The sequence below is a fragment of the Vigna umbellata genome, chromosome 8 (genome assembly GCF_029865625.1).
Source record: "Vigna umbellata cultivar VRB3 chromosome 8, Vumbellata_1.0, whole genome shotgun sequence".
Taxonomy (NCBI): domain Eukaryota; kingdom Viridiplantae; phylum Streptophyta; class Magnoliopsida; order Fabales; family Fabaceae; genus Vigna; species Vigna umbellata.
Genome location: NC_142172.1, coordinates 36,287,558 through 36,300,779, shown reverse-complemented (window position 1 = coordinate 36,300,779; position 13,222 = coordinate 36,287,558). Strand labels below are relative to the sequence as shown.

Genomic DNA, 13,222 nt, shown 5'->3' with positions numbered 1-13,222 from the left:
ATTTCCTTTAAAAATATCAGCACATAAAGTAAAACTAAAACAATCCCTACACCATCAGTATTCAATTATAGATGAAACTTGTCATATTACTTTCATAAATAAAACAACCTTATCTTTCATATAATGAACATTTTCAACACAAAAAAATAAAAAAAATATTATTAATATACTTTTTAAATTTATTTTAATTAAATCTCAAAATTTCAAATCATTCAAATAATTATAATAAAGACAATCGCTTTAATTACTTAAAAAATATAATATCATAAACTCGACAACTAAATTCAAAAAATAAAAATGTAAATCCTGAAAATGTAATGTTCTTTAAACAGTAAGATTTATATTCTATTCCATATGTTTTTTTTTATCTATTTCTTTTCTTTTTATTTTCATTTATCCTGTATATACTTGAGAGAAAAGGTTTAAGAAAAAGAATACATGTTAAAATTAATAAATTGTAGAGAAAAAATAGAAAAAAAAAGAGAATTAAGTTTTCTTCTTTTCTCTTTAACTAAATAAAGTAATACTATCTATATTTCTTTCTGTTTGGGGTTGCGTTTACAAGAATATTAGTAATATTTGTTAACGTATTATTTGTTAGACTATTATTGATTAAAATTATTTAAAAATAAATAAAAATATGTGCATCAGAATTTGTCTGAAAACATATTAGCAGGGTGCATGAAATGAAAATAAAAGTAAAACTTATATGGTATAAACCATTTTACCGTAATTATAATTGATTTTACCGTAATTATGAGTGTGGAACATGTAGATATATATATATACACAATAAAATTTTGCGCATTTTTTTCAAGCATAGAAAATTTCAAAAGTGGGAGCCATCTCCTTCGTTTATACTTTGCTTTCATTTTTAATGCGATATTCCTGCGAATCCTCAGTCTCTACTTTCAAGTATCAATCCCAATTTGACCTCCTTCTAGAAAAGATTCTTCAAGAGCCAAGCAAAACTGAACCAGAAAAAAAAAGAATTTTATTATTATTATTATTATTATTATTTCTGCTGTAAAAGAAAAAGAAAGAATATAGTATCATAATAAAAAAGTATTAAGAATAAAAAAGACTCCGTCACAATAATGATACCCTTCTTGTGTGTGAGCTGTGCTTTGGCAAGAGAGAATTTCTCGTTCTCTTACTTTCGAAAAACGAATAAGGCTTCACCGCTACGGTGTGTGTGCGCGCTTTGCTTCGCGTTTGTTATATTCTATTTTCACCTTCGATAGCTATTATTTCTCAGTCTTCTTTTTTTGTCTTCTTCATTTCACTCTCTCCGTCTTTTCCGTCGTTCAACATCACTACAACTGAAACCAGGTTTCGTGCGTTTTGCCATCTCACTCTCGCTTGCTATACATGTTTCTATGCTTATCTCCAGTTTATTTTTTCATTTTCGTGTGATTTGTTCTGCTCTGAGATATGATTCAACTTCAAGGAACTCTCTATGATGTTGAATCTGAAGCTCTTCTCATGTATCATGTTCGAGATTCGTCGTTTTGCTTTGTTTCCTGCTTTGAAAAATTATAGAGGAAGAGGAAGTTTTAGTTGTGCGCTTTTTTTTTTTTGTGGAGATTCTTTGCGAGTTTTTGACTCTGTAATTAACGGTTTTGTAGACAGCGGAGGAGTTATAAATAGGGTAAGTGAATACATTGAATTTGTTCCAGAGTGTGGAATAGTGATGTAGGGTTACTGCGAGTGCTTGTTTTTAATAGGGAAGGCTGTGCGAGAATGTGTTTTATTGAATAGGTAGTGGACTATGTTGTTAGGGTTCGCTACTTGTTGAAAATGTGGGATTCCTGAAAATTAGGAGTTGTAGGAACACTTGAAGGAAACACTGCGGGGTCGGGTTTGGCGTCGATTTGTGATTTCGTTCTTATAACATGTGATAAATATTACTATCCATGAGGAAGAGTCCCTGGAGAATACCGATTGACTGCTAGTCCACTACTACTGCCACTCTCTTCAACTGTGCCTCTACATTTGTATTTAGTCGTCGCAAGTCGTGAATTAATAGATTGACCGGATGTTGTGCATTCAGTGATTCCAAAAATAGTTGATAGATTTGGGATTCCACATGTATTCCATATTGAAGTTAATATTGGTTGTCTTTTGCGGTCAGAGCTTAAAGTTATGTTTGTGTTTGATTTTTCTCTTTTTCTTCTCGTTATTTTCTGTTTTTGACGAAAGCTTCAGACAAGATTGAATTTTGTTCACTGAGCTTGGGTGAGTGAAACAAAAAAGTGCTGATGGATTTTTCTGTGGTAATGTTACTTGTAAAATAAAAATGTTGCACATATTAGGCATTTATTGCATGTTAAATTATGTTTTATAATTCCAGAAATATTATATCGGATATTTGGTTCATATTACATAAAGCAGATGTCTAAAACCCATTATTTGTACTTTTTTTTTATAAAAAAACTAAAATGTTTTGTCGGAAAGGAAAGAGGGATAAGACTAATAATGGTAAATAATTGATACCCTAGTTGTGAGAAGATCATGTACGTATCCTAATGTTGAAGAAGATGATGATTATTCAAACTGGTGAATGAGACTTATGATACGAGTTAATAGCACAGTCTCAAATGACTGTGGATAATATGGTTATAGTGAACTATAAAGATCTCTATTGTATTGAACTAAAAAAAAAAATGAATCACTGGAAAAGTTCATTTAGCTAAACTTCCCTGCTCAAAATTTAAGTCTACAGTTAATTACCTTCATATTTCATGCTTTTTTATCCTCCTAGTTTGTGCTATATAATGGAAGCTAATATTTTCTAGCTATTTTGCTTGGAAGGTCTACAAATGGAATCGTATCTGATAAGTTATGCTTCATATATATAAAGGAGTATAGTTCATCTCTTTTACTCTGCAGGTGTCTACTTTCTGGCTACATATGTGCTGTTCACATTGTCTTCCAATAAGGTGAAATCTGATTGAAGACCAATGCAGAGGGATACTAGTACCACTGCCCCATCAACCACAAGTGGTCGGATTAGGCACCGAAAACGCTCAAATGAGGTTTGTTAATTAGAGTTTGATTAATCACTTAATCATCTTTTCCTTTTGCTTATTAAAAGGAATTTTGTATTAGTAGATTTCATATAGAAATTGATTCAACCTACTCTGTGTCATCTTGAAAATTGAAGAGAGAATGAAAAAGTGTCAAAATTATCTAATTATGAATAACAAATAATTGGAAGCATGGTTAATTCTACTGTATTATTACTATTTGGTTCCTTCTTAATGTTGCTGTCTCCATAGATGAATTTGATGTGATAAGTTTCAATGAAATGATGTGAACTGAATCCTTGCAGTATCATTCTGGAAACAAAAAAATTCTGTATACTATTTGAATTTAATTTTATGATGTCTTTATCTAAGGTTATCCCGGAAGTTAGCAAAGCAAATGGGACCCAGTTACTTGTTAACGACAAAAGTAAATACAAGTCCATGCTAATTCGAGCATATTCATCCATATGGATGATTGGAGGCTTTGTGTTGATAATATATATGGGTCACCTCTACATCACTGCAATGGTGGTGGTTATTCAAATCTTCATGGCAAAGGAACTTTTCAATCTACTCAGGAGAGCTCATGAAGATAGGCAACTGCCTGGATTTAGGCTATTAAACTGGTATGTTCATAATTGTTACTCACATAACAGTACAATCGTTCTTTTTATGATGAATTAGTATCTAAATGGACAGGATATTTAAAAAAAAAAAAACCATTAAGTACATTTTCATTTTTCGTTCATGTATATTCTTTCAGGCATTTTTTCTTCACTGCAATGTTATTTGTTTATGGACGTATTCTGAGTCCACGCCTGGTTAACACTGTAACTTCAGACATGGTTTTATATCGGCTAGTGAGCAGTCTAATTAAGTATCATATGGTTATCTGCTACGCCTTGTACATTGCAGGTAACTTACTTTTATTAATTTTATCCTTCTAATGTTCATTAGCCAGTGCTTGTGCAATGTGTCTATTAGATTTGTGGCAAACATCAAGCTAGTTTTTTACATTTGGAGCTAATACTTTGCTTATGCACGTTTTTATTGATTGAATGTAGGATTTATGTGGTTCATTCTCACATTGAAGAAGAAGATGTACAAGTACCAATTTGGCCAGTATGCTTGGACACATATGATTCTAATTGTTGTATTTGGCCAGTCCTCCTTCACTGTGGCGAGCATTTTCGAAGGGATTTTCTGGTAATATAACCTATAAACGGAAATGATGATTATGTAATAATAATGCTGAAAAATTTTCACCTCTTTTTTGAGGATTCTCTTTTGCATGAAATCGTATTATTCTTCACGATGCTCTTCCTCAAATATGTGGACACTTTTTATGCATGATTTTTTAAATGTTATTTTTCTGGTAATTGATGCAAAAACAATCACCTTGTGGAATTGTGTAAGCGAATCACATAATTTGTGGACTTGTTGGCTGAATTGCACAGAACGTGTTATCTGGTCTTGCCCAAATGGTGCAATCAAGTCCTTAGGATAGGAATGATGGAGAAAAGATTAGGGAGATGACCAAATAATTATATTCTCATCAAAGAGGACTATAAGAGAGACAATAAAACTGTAAAATAAGATCGATTGCCAACTTTTCAAAATGCAGGGGGCTGATTTTTAAAGTACATTCCCGTATGCTTTTGCTTGGGTTGATTGGAGGGTATTATTTTAATTTTTCCCCAATAAAAAACTGTACTGTTTAGTCATGATAGTCTGACATAATTAAACTGCTATGATTTAAAGTGACTTTATGCGTATGTCTATGTGCTTCCTCAGAACCATCTTGTTCACACATTTTATTTAATGTTTGATCACTGCTATTATAGGAAATAAGTCATATCCTGTCCCCGTTGCTTTTAATTGTATTGACGTTGATGTCTTGCTTGTTTTATTGAACTGCTGTACAGGTTTCTTCTCCCAGCAACACTTATTGTCATTAATGATATTGCTGCTTATATCTTTGGTTTCTTCTTTGGAAAAACCCCTTTGATTAAGTTGTCTCCAAAGAAAACCTGGGAGGGTTTTATTGGGGCATCCGTTACCACCATCATCTCTGCATTTATGGTGAGCACAATTTCAATTTGTTATTGACGGTACAAAAACTATTGGGACTTTTTTGGCAGGGGGTTTGTCACTTGTCACTGAACATGACTCACTTACTAATGCTTTATATTCCTCTAATTATAGCATTATTAAATGGTTGTAACAGCCTGAATAAGCTGTCCAAGAGCTTGCTCAGAATCACCATTTGTAGCAATTAAGTTTTTGCTTGAGTGTTTATACATCAATAAAGTTGTTATGAGCTAGATGATAATATTATCTTTGAAAACTTATTTTGTAGCTTGCTGACATCATGGGTCATTCTCAGTGGCTAACGTGTCCAAGGAAGGTAGCTGTGTAATGCATACCACAACTAACATTGTAAAGCATTATTCAACAATAAACTGATCAATGCTCACATCTCTTTGGTAATAACATGCAGGATTTGTCAACTGGTTGGCTTCACTGTGATCCTGGTCCTCTGTTTAAGCCAGAATCTTACTCCTTACGAGGATGGATCCCTCACTGGGTAAGCACTTGAAATTGAGCTGAATTTTGAATCTTGACTTACATCAATATCCACTTGAAAGTGTATGTGCATGGCCATATCGGTAAAAATATTCAACAAAAGCATAATTTAGATGCCTCAAATAACAAAATGAATCCTCAAATTTTTCTTAGAGAATAAAAAACTTGAAAAGTATTGAATGTGAACATTACTGATAAGGTTGAAAGACAATTAAGTCAATGAGTTGCATAGCCCAGCCAATGGCTCACTCAAATTGGCCCAGTCATTAGGATATTAGCTCGGAAAATTTTTATCATGAGTTTAAAGAAATTCAGATTTGGATATTTCATTTTAACTATCATTGTTTGGATAAAAGGAATATTTGGAAGAGATTGTGTGGTCTTATGACAGAAGTACTTGTGTAAACCGATAAAAAGGGCTCATGACCTGGAATAAAATATTTTCAGTTCATTCCAACAAGTTTTACAGAATAGATTATGAAACACCCTAAATGAGCTTGAGTGCTCTCTTCCTCTTTGATTTCAGTATAGTCCTTAAGGCCTGTTTGGGTATGCTTCTCTAAAAGTACTCTTAGAAGAAGAAAGTAAGAAGAATATGAAATAAAGTATTTCATAGGTAAAAACTAGCTTAACATAAGTTCAAATTCTAATTTTTTGGATAAGTTAAACGAGAATTTTTATAAATTAGTTTATGCATAATCTAGTCTTAATTTATGGAGAACCTGAATTAATTTTTCTTATTTTTTTCTTAAAAGTTCTTTAGGAATATTCCAGCCAAACAGGCCCTTGAGCTTATCATGTAATCAGCACTCATTCAATAGGCGTGCAGTTAAGTTGTTTATCCAAACACACCAGTAGTTGCCACCACAAAACATATCTATTCTTAATAGGATTAGAAAACTAAATTTTCTAACGACCACTCTGTTAGATTTTCTATTTCCACTTTACATTTCAGCATATAAAATGTGACTATTCTGTATAGATTATGGAACACCCTAAATGAGCTTGAGTGCTCTCTTCCTCTTTGATTTCAGTATAGTCCTTAAGGCCTGTTTGGGTATGCTTCTCTAAAAGTACTCTTAGAAGAAGAAAGTAAGAAGAATATGAAATAAAGTATTTCATAGGTAAAAACTAGCTTAACATAAGTTCAAATTCTAATTTTTGGATAAGTTAAACGAGAATTTTTATAAATTAGTTTATGCATAATCTAGTCTTAATTTATGGAGAACCTGAATTAATTTTTCTTATTTTTTTCTTAAAAGTACTTTAGGAATATTCCAGCCAAACAGGCCCTTGAGCTTATCATGTAATCAGCACTCATTCAATAGGCGTGCACTTAAGTTGTTTATCCAAACACACCAGTAGTTGCCACTACAAAACATATCTATTCTTAATAGGATTAGAAAACTAAATTTTCTAACGACCACTCTGTTAGATTTTCTATTTCCACTTTACATTTCAGCATATAAAATGTGACTATTCTGTAATCATGAGTTGCCAATCCAGGTTCTTGGAACATCTGAAAATATAACTTGCGACATGTTGTTCTATACAGTTTCCTTGGAAGGAGGTATCAATCCTACCTGTTCAATGGCATGCTTTATGTCTTGGCTTGTTTGCTTCGATTATTGCACCTTTTGGAGGTTTCTTTGCAAGTGGTTTTAAAAGGGCTTTCAAAATAAAGGTATGCAATTGTTTTTCTAATATGGAACACCGCAAATGTCAGCCATTTTGATCAAAGCATAAACAAACTTGCTGTGTGTTCTCAAATTTGCAGGATTTTGGTGATAGTATTCCTGGACATGGTGGAATTACTGACAGAATGGATTGCCAGGTAGACTATCTTTATGTTTCAATCTAGAAAATTGTATGTTTTTTTGTCTTTGTGCTCAACTTTTGATCTTCATATTACAAAAACTAATGTGTTTTTTTTTTCCACGATGACAAATAAACTCGTACCTTAATATCTCTCTCTCAGGAAATATACCTGGGTTGACAATACCCAACCTTTTGAATCCAGGACTGGGATGAGTATAAGTGTCTATATATATATATATATACACACACACACACACATATATACACACACATATATATATTTATTTATATATTATATTGTTTCCATTTTAAATTATTAAGATATTTTTAGTTTATTTGGTACTATATTTTAAAATTTTATGCAATTATATATTATTTGGTGTTGAAGAAAAGAAAATGTGTTTTTCTATTTTGAATTCTTGATACTATAATGTTCTTTTACTTTAATTTTTACTTTTTGTAAAACATTATTTAATAATTATTTGAGCAGTTAAAAAAATCATTAACAAACTTTGACTAAGATATACATCAACCATGTAGTTAAAAAAATCACAAATATTGATATTTTTGAATTATTATCAATTGTTTAATATTTAAATAATTTTTTACATATGGTGGTAATTGAAATAATAATCTAAAATAAGAAATTTAAAATTTAATAAATTTTAATTGTCTTGTACAATTTGAAACGAATGTATTTAGATGTTTTAAAAATTATGAAATTTCCTCCTCTAACAAAATTAATTCAAGTGTGAAGTTCAATGAACTCAACAAGAAGGAATCTTTAGTGACCAATCAAGACGAGTAATCGGTAGAAGTCTTGGTGGTCCAGTCTAGTATGAATGTCAACTGCATACTGTAGACCCTGGCCTGATTTAATATATCTGTGAAAGTAGTTATAGGTATTTTATGCGAAACTGTTTGTCCATTTATAATTTTGATGCCATTCGAATAATCGTAACAGACCAAAATTTGCCCCTCCCTAACAACTCACTAACTTTTCACTCTCTTTTACATTCTGCTGCCTGACTCTATTTGTATCTTTAGTCCTGTTCATTCCATTGGCTGAGGGGCTAGCATTGGAAGTCAAAAGCTTCCTAGTACCAAGCTATTATGCATATGACGAGCAAAATTTGACTAATTTGTCTTGCTGTAGATGGTTATGGCCGTGTTTGCATATATATATCATCAGTCATTTGTTGTGCAACAAAGTCTCTCGGTTGAAATGATTTTGGACCAGGTATTATCTTTATTTTACAATTTATATTTCATATTTCTATCCAATAACATTTTAAGATGCTTAAGTTGTGGATCTACCGCTGGGCGTTTCAGATATTAATCAACCTATCATTCAATGAACAAGAAGCTCTATATTTGAGGCTTGGAGAAATTTTACAACAGGGGATTCCAAGGAACTCTTAGATTCATGGCGAGGTGTATTTGTTCTCACCTTCTATTGTATTCCTTTACATACATCTGTACAAGCGTTTTCTATCTTTTGAGTGAAACTAATCAAAGGTCCGGAAGCTGTCAAGATGTGCATAGTGTATGTTTACCGTTAGTTCCATTCTGTTTTTCTGGCTATAGTTGAATAGTTAATTGATGGCTTTGCATGAACACCTACCGTTCACTCATGATCTTCAATATAAATAATTCACATGTTGGCTGAAAATGAACGCCTGTGCTGTATTTAATTCCTGGTGAGGTGTGTTAATATTTTTCTAATACCTTAAATGTAGTTTGAATCACGTTTGATAATATATTTTAGTGCGATCGACAAATATTTTTGTTCAACTATCAAATGCTGCACCAATTATATGATGATATATATGATATATTTGTTTGTTTTTTTCCATTTCTATGGTACACTTTCGTTTTTATTTTGTTGACAGTTACTGTGGTTTTGGCATGCCTCAGATTCCTTAACAAGTGCAAATTTTGGTTGATTTTCTGGTATGTTTGAAGTTCAATTTGTAACTCAACTGTCGATACTGTTGCAATTGGAACAAAAGCCTCCTTTAGTTTATGAATAGATAATGATTCAATCATAAGAAATTGAAGGACTCTTATATTCCAGCAAGCCCAAAAGAATGCAATATTTCTCTATATGTAAAACTATCATTTTTCTCCAAATGAAAAACATGTTTTATATACATCAAGATCCAGAATACAACTTGTGCTTCGCAGAATAATATAGGTTACTACAAATTGCAGACATTTGTTTACACTTGCAACAGAAAGCAGACCATAGCGAACATGTTTTTCATGGTCTTATTATAATTTAATACATTATTGGAAATCAAATGCCCTAGTTATTTTAATCGAGTGCAAAAAATGATTTATCTAGTCATGCATTTAGAATGCTACTCCTTAGCTATAAAAATGAATATGAACTTCGATGCACTTTTTCAGGGGATGAACATCAAGCTTTGGAAAGAATCTTAACGAAGTGGCTCTAGACAAAAGTTAACGTTAAAATGCCTAAACCTACTTTATTAAAGAAATTTATACCTTTAAACGCAATGCAATGGTGTCAACCTCGGTGTTGAGATTCAGGTAAAATTGGTCTAAACCAACTTAATATAAAATTATTTAACAGTTCATTATTTTAAAATTTCTTAAGAAACGTGAAATATTTGTTTTTTTATTCTCCATATAAACTTATCGTTATTGATATCTATTTCTGAAACTTTAATTGAAGTATTATAACATGTTTTGTTTTTATTTTTATATTTATTTTAAATGTTAAAAACCTATAAGTTTATGTTTTAATTTAGTTTTCAACATCACAGAATTATGACATTATACTTTTAATATCATTCAATTATTACTATAATTTTATTAATACAAATAATTTAGTTTTGAGTAAATCACAGTTGAACTATTGAACGATGAATAAAATAGCCTGTCCAGTTGAAAAACCAGGCTAGTTTTAAAAACATTAGTTTAGTTGCAACTATATTTAGACTCAAGACTTTTTAGCAACTATTCAAACCTTTATCAGTAGACGGATTCTATTGAGTTTTAGAGCAGCATCAAACTGAGTTTGACGTTTAATGCTCCACAAAAATAACATACTAAATCACCCAGAAAGGGTTAAAGAAAATTTTACATAAATATGTAGGATGATTCAACTGAATCCAATAACAACCAATATTACAAAAATTTTGGTTGTCATTAATGGAGTTTTGTCGGGCTTAAACAAACATCCAGTGTTGTGCATAAATATGGTACATGTCCTAGGTGTAAAACACAATATCGAAAAACAAATAAATCATTATGTAAACCACTCTAAACCAAGAAAAAGGCCAAGAACATTGATACCTAACTACTCTTTACCCAAATGTATGATGACTGAAACCTTTTCATCTTGTATTGTTTTCTTTTACTGGTGTTTTGGCTTCTCAATCTTGACATAGGGCAAGACACCCATTACATGGACAACTTTTGGAGACCAGGCAAGTTGTTGAGCACGACAAAACATCAAGAATGTGTTTGCAAAGTAGGAATTGAAACCCATGAAGAGATGCCACAAAGCATGACCTTGTGGATTAATTGGCCAACTAGAAATTTGCTTGCAGAAAACATGATCGCATATCCAACACAAACCTCCCAATAGAAGAGTAACTACATAAAGCTTTCCCAGGCGCTTTGCAGACACATAATCAGTATAAATGTAATACTTGTACATTCTTGGACTGCAGAGGAGGCAGAGAATGATATAATGGACTTTGAAGCCAATTCCAAAACGGACCACTGAATGAACAATGGCAAAGATAACACAATACAAAAATAGGAAGATGGGCATTGTACGAGGATAGTGCCAATCCGGGGAATACAGGACGTACATGTATAGCAGAATCTCCCACATCATAGGAGTTTCATCGCTCTGTTGTTGCCTAAATCAAAGTGCAATAACTGGACAATAAATAAATACTCGCTCAAAACAAAACAAACCTATGTCACCACTAAATTAACAATACGTCATAGTGGCCTTCTATATTAAGCATGTATAGTACAAATCCCAAACCAAACAACACAACTTCACTTACAACCTGCTTCAAATTTCTAAAACTTTTTTCACCAAAACTATGTCCAGAAGCTAATTAGCATGCTACTGTCTCAGAAAATTTTCCAACTCTCAATGATGAGAAAGAAACAGTTCAACAATAAACACTCATGGTATAACATCATATTGATCTCTCCTAATCCACTTGAAAAGAAAATACTTTCTCCCAAAGGGAAAAATAAGATCAAATAATGCCATTTAACATATGGAAACACAGAAATTCAAGGAAAAACATGGATGTAATGACATAAAAACTAGCCAGCGAAGTTAAATGCATTTGTGACTTGCTTGCATCATGGTATACCCTAGCTGCATTAGATTGGATATTATTCATTAAAGGGTAGAAAATGCATAAATTTTTTTCTTTCTGAGCCAGGAAAAGCAGTGCCAATTGTTGAAAAATAAGTCAATATTTTTTTGATCTATACCAAAATCAATATTTTGACCTGATATGAGGCTAATGTATGAATATGATGTGGCCATTGCAATCACCTTAAATAAGAATTCTTCAAATATTCAACAAACATATTATACAAAATGCCAAACTCATTTTGCATGACGCAGAATAACTCAGACAACATGAAAAAGTAAAAATCACCAACCAAAACCTTATATAAATTGCTGCAGGAATTGATAGAGTTCAATACTTACATACGCTGTAGCGTGGCATGGTACAACATGCTTCCAATGGCAAGTGCCATAATTGTTACATAAAGAACACAAAATCTTTTCTCAAACCGTTCTCTATAAGCATTTATAAGACCGACAAGAGCCAAAAGAATGGTCGGAATGGTGGATATTGTGTTATAAAATTCTGCAATATAAGATGAATATTCATAATTCTTTTCACAGCAATCTGTAGTTGATGTAACCGGACCCCAGAAGCTAGACATTTTCATCTCCATCTGGTTTATTTGTTTACCTAATTATCCGTATTCAAAGCTGCAGAGCTCACAAATCCCTGAAAAATCATGAGGCAACGTCAACATACCAAAATACAATCAACCCCACAACACAGAAACCTCAAAATCCTTGCAACAGAAACTGTAAATAGCTATTAGTGATTAAAATACATATTAAAGCAATAAAATAAGAGATTAAAAAATATTCATACTTGGAAAGATTATGTAAGAACCACGTAGATCTCATTCTCTCTTCTCTTCCTGTGTCTAACAATAATAAAATTCGGTGATATAGGGAGCTTCCCAAAATCAATTTTTCTTCTCTGTTATTTTTCAAACCCTATGTTAAAGAAACAAACTTTATTTGAAGTAGAATATGTTTGATGTTGTAACACAAAAAGAATGTGATGTATCCGATAGAGGCACAAACGGATGGTCAGTAGAAGGTGTTTTCGAGAGAAGCAGACAATGAAAGAAGGTTTCATTGTAGAGAAGAAGATGCAACCGTTATTACCGTTACGAATTGTGATTCATTGGTGTTAGAAAAAGGAAATAGAAGAGGCTGATACGTGTCGGACCACATACATGCACATGTGGGTCGGCCAGTTTCTTGCATTTTGGATATGGTGAAGGTGAACCAGTGTCTTATAAACTCTAATTATGGAATTAAAAATAGATTTTTTTGTTATCGAAACAGGTAAAAGATACATATTGTTTTATGATTTTTTAATGTTTTTATATTATTTTCAACAGAAAAACATCTTTAATTTCTTAACCAGTATCCTAAATATAGAGGGTAGGAGTATCTCTGTTATTAA

At 32.0% G+C, this 13,222-nt stretch overlaps 2 protein-coding genes across 4 annotated transcripts; one reads left to right on the top strand and one right to left on the bottom strand.

Annotated features, from left to right (window-relative positions):
- The first annotated feature begins 1,064 nt into the window (after window positions 1-1,064).
- LOC124845137 (phosphatidate cytidylyltransferase 1-like) lies at window positions 1,065-9,227 on the top strand. 3 transcript variants are annotated; one of them, XM_047322194.2, is made up of 12 exons: window positions 1,065-1,189; window positions 2,893-3,038; window positions 3,402-3,655; window positions 3,793-3,944; window positions 4,094-4,235; window positions 4,955-5,111; window positions 5,389-5,436; window positions 5,530-5,616; window positions 7,171-7,299; window positions 7,393-7,449; window positions 8,590-8,673; window positions 8,766-9,227. In XM_047322194.2, the coding sequence occupies exons 2-12, from the start codon at window positions 2,964-2,966 to the stop codon at window positions 8,853-8,855; spliced, it is 1,275 nt and encodes a 424-aa protein (XP_047178150.1). In that variant the 5' UTR covers window positions 1,065-1,189; window positions 2,893-2,963; the 3' UTR covers window positions 8,856-9,227. The 3 variants fall into 3 exon arrangements, with proteins under 3 accessions (XP_047178150.1, XP_047178146.1, XP_047178147.1); XM_047322190.2 differs by having other exon boundaries at window positions 1,097-1,332; XM_047322191.2 differs by having other exon boundaries at window positions 1,097-1,337.
- A 1,291-nt stretch (window positions 9,228-10,518) lies between these two features.
- On the bottom strand, window positions 10,519-13,037 carry LOC124845139 (alkaline ceramidase-like). Its single transcript, XM_047322196.2, has 2 exons — window positions 12,154-13,037; window positions 10,519-11,332 (listed from the first exon to the last, which is right to left on the bottom strand). The coding sequence occupies exons 1-2, from the start codon at window positions 12,405-12,407 to the stop codon at window positions 10,819-10,821; spliced, it is 768 nt and encodes a 255-aa protein (XP_047178152.2). The 5' UTR covers window positions 12,408-13,037; the 3' UTR covers window positions 10,519-10,818.
- Window positions 13,038-13,222: the final 185 nt, after the last annotated feature.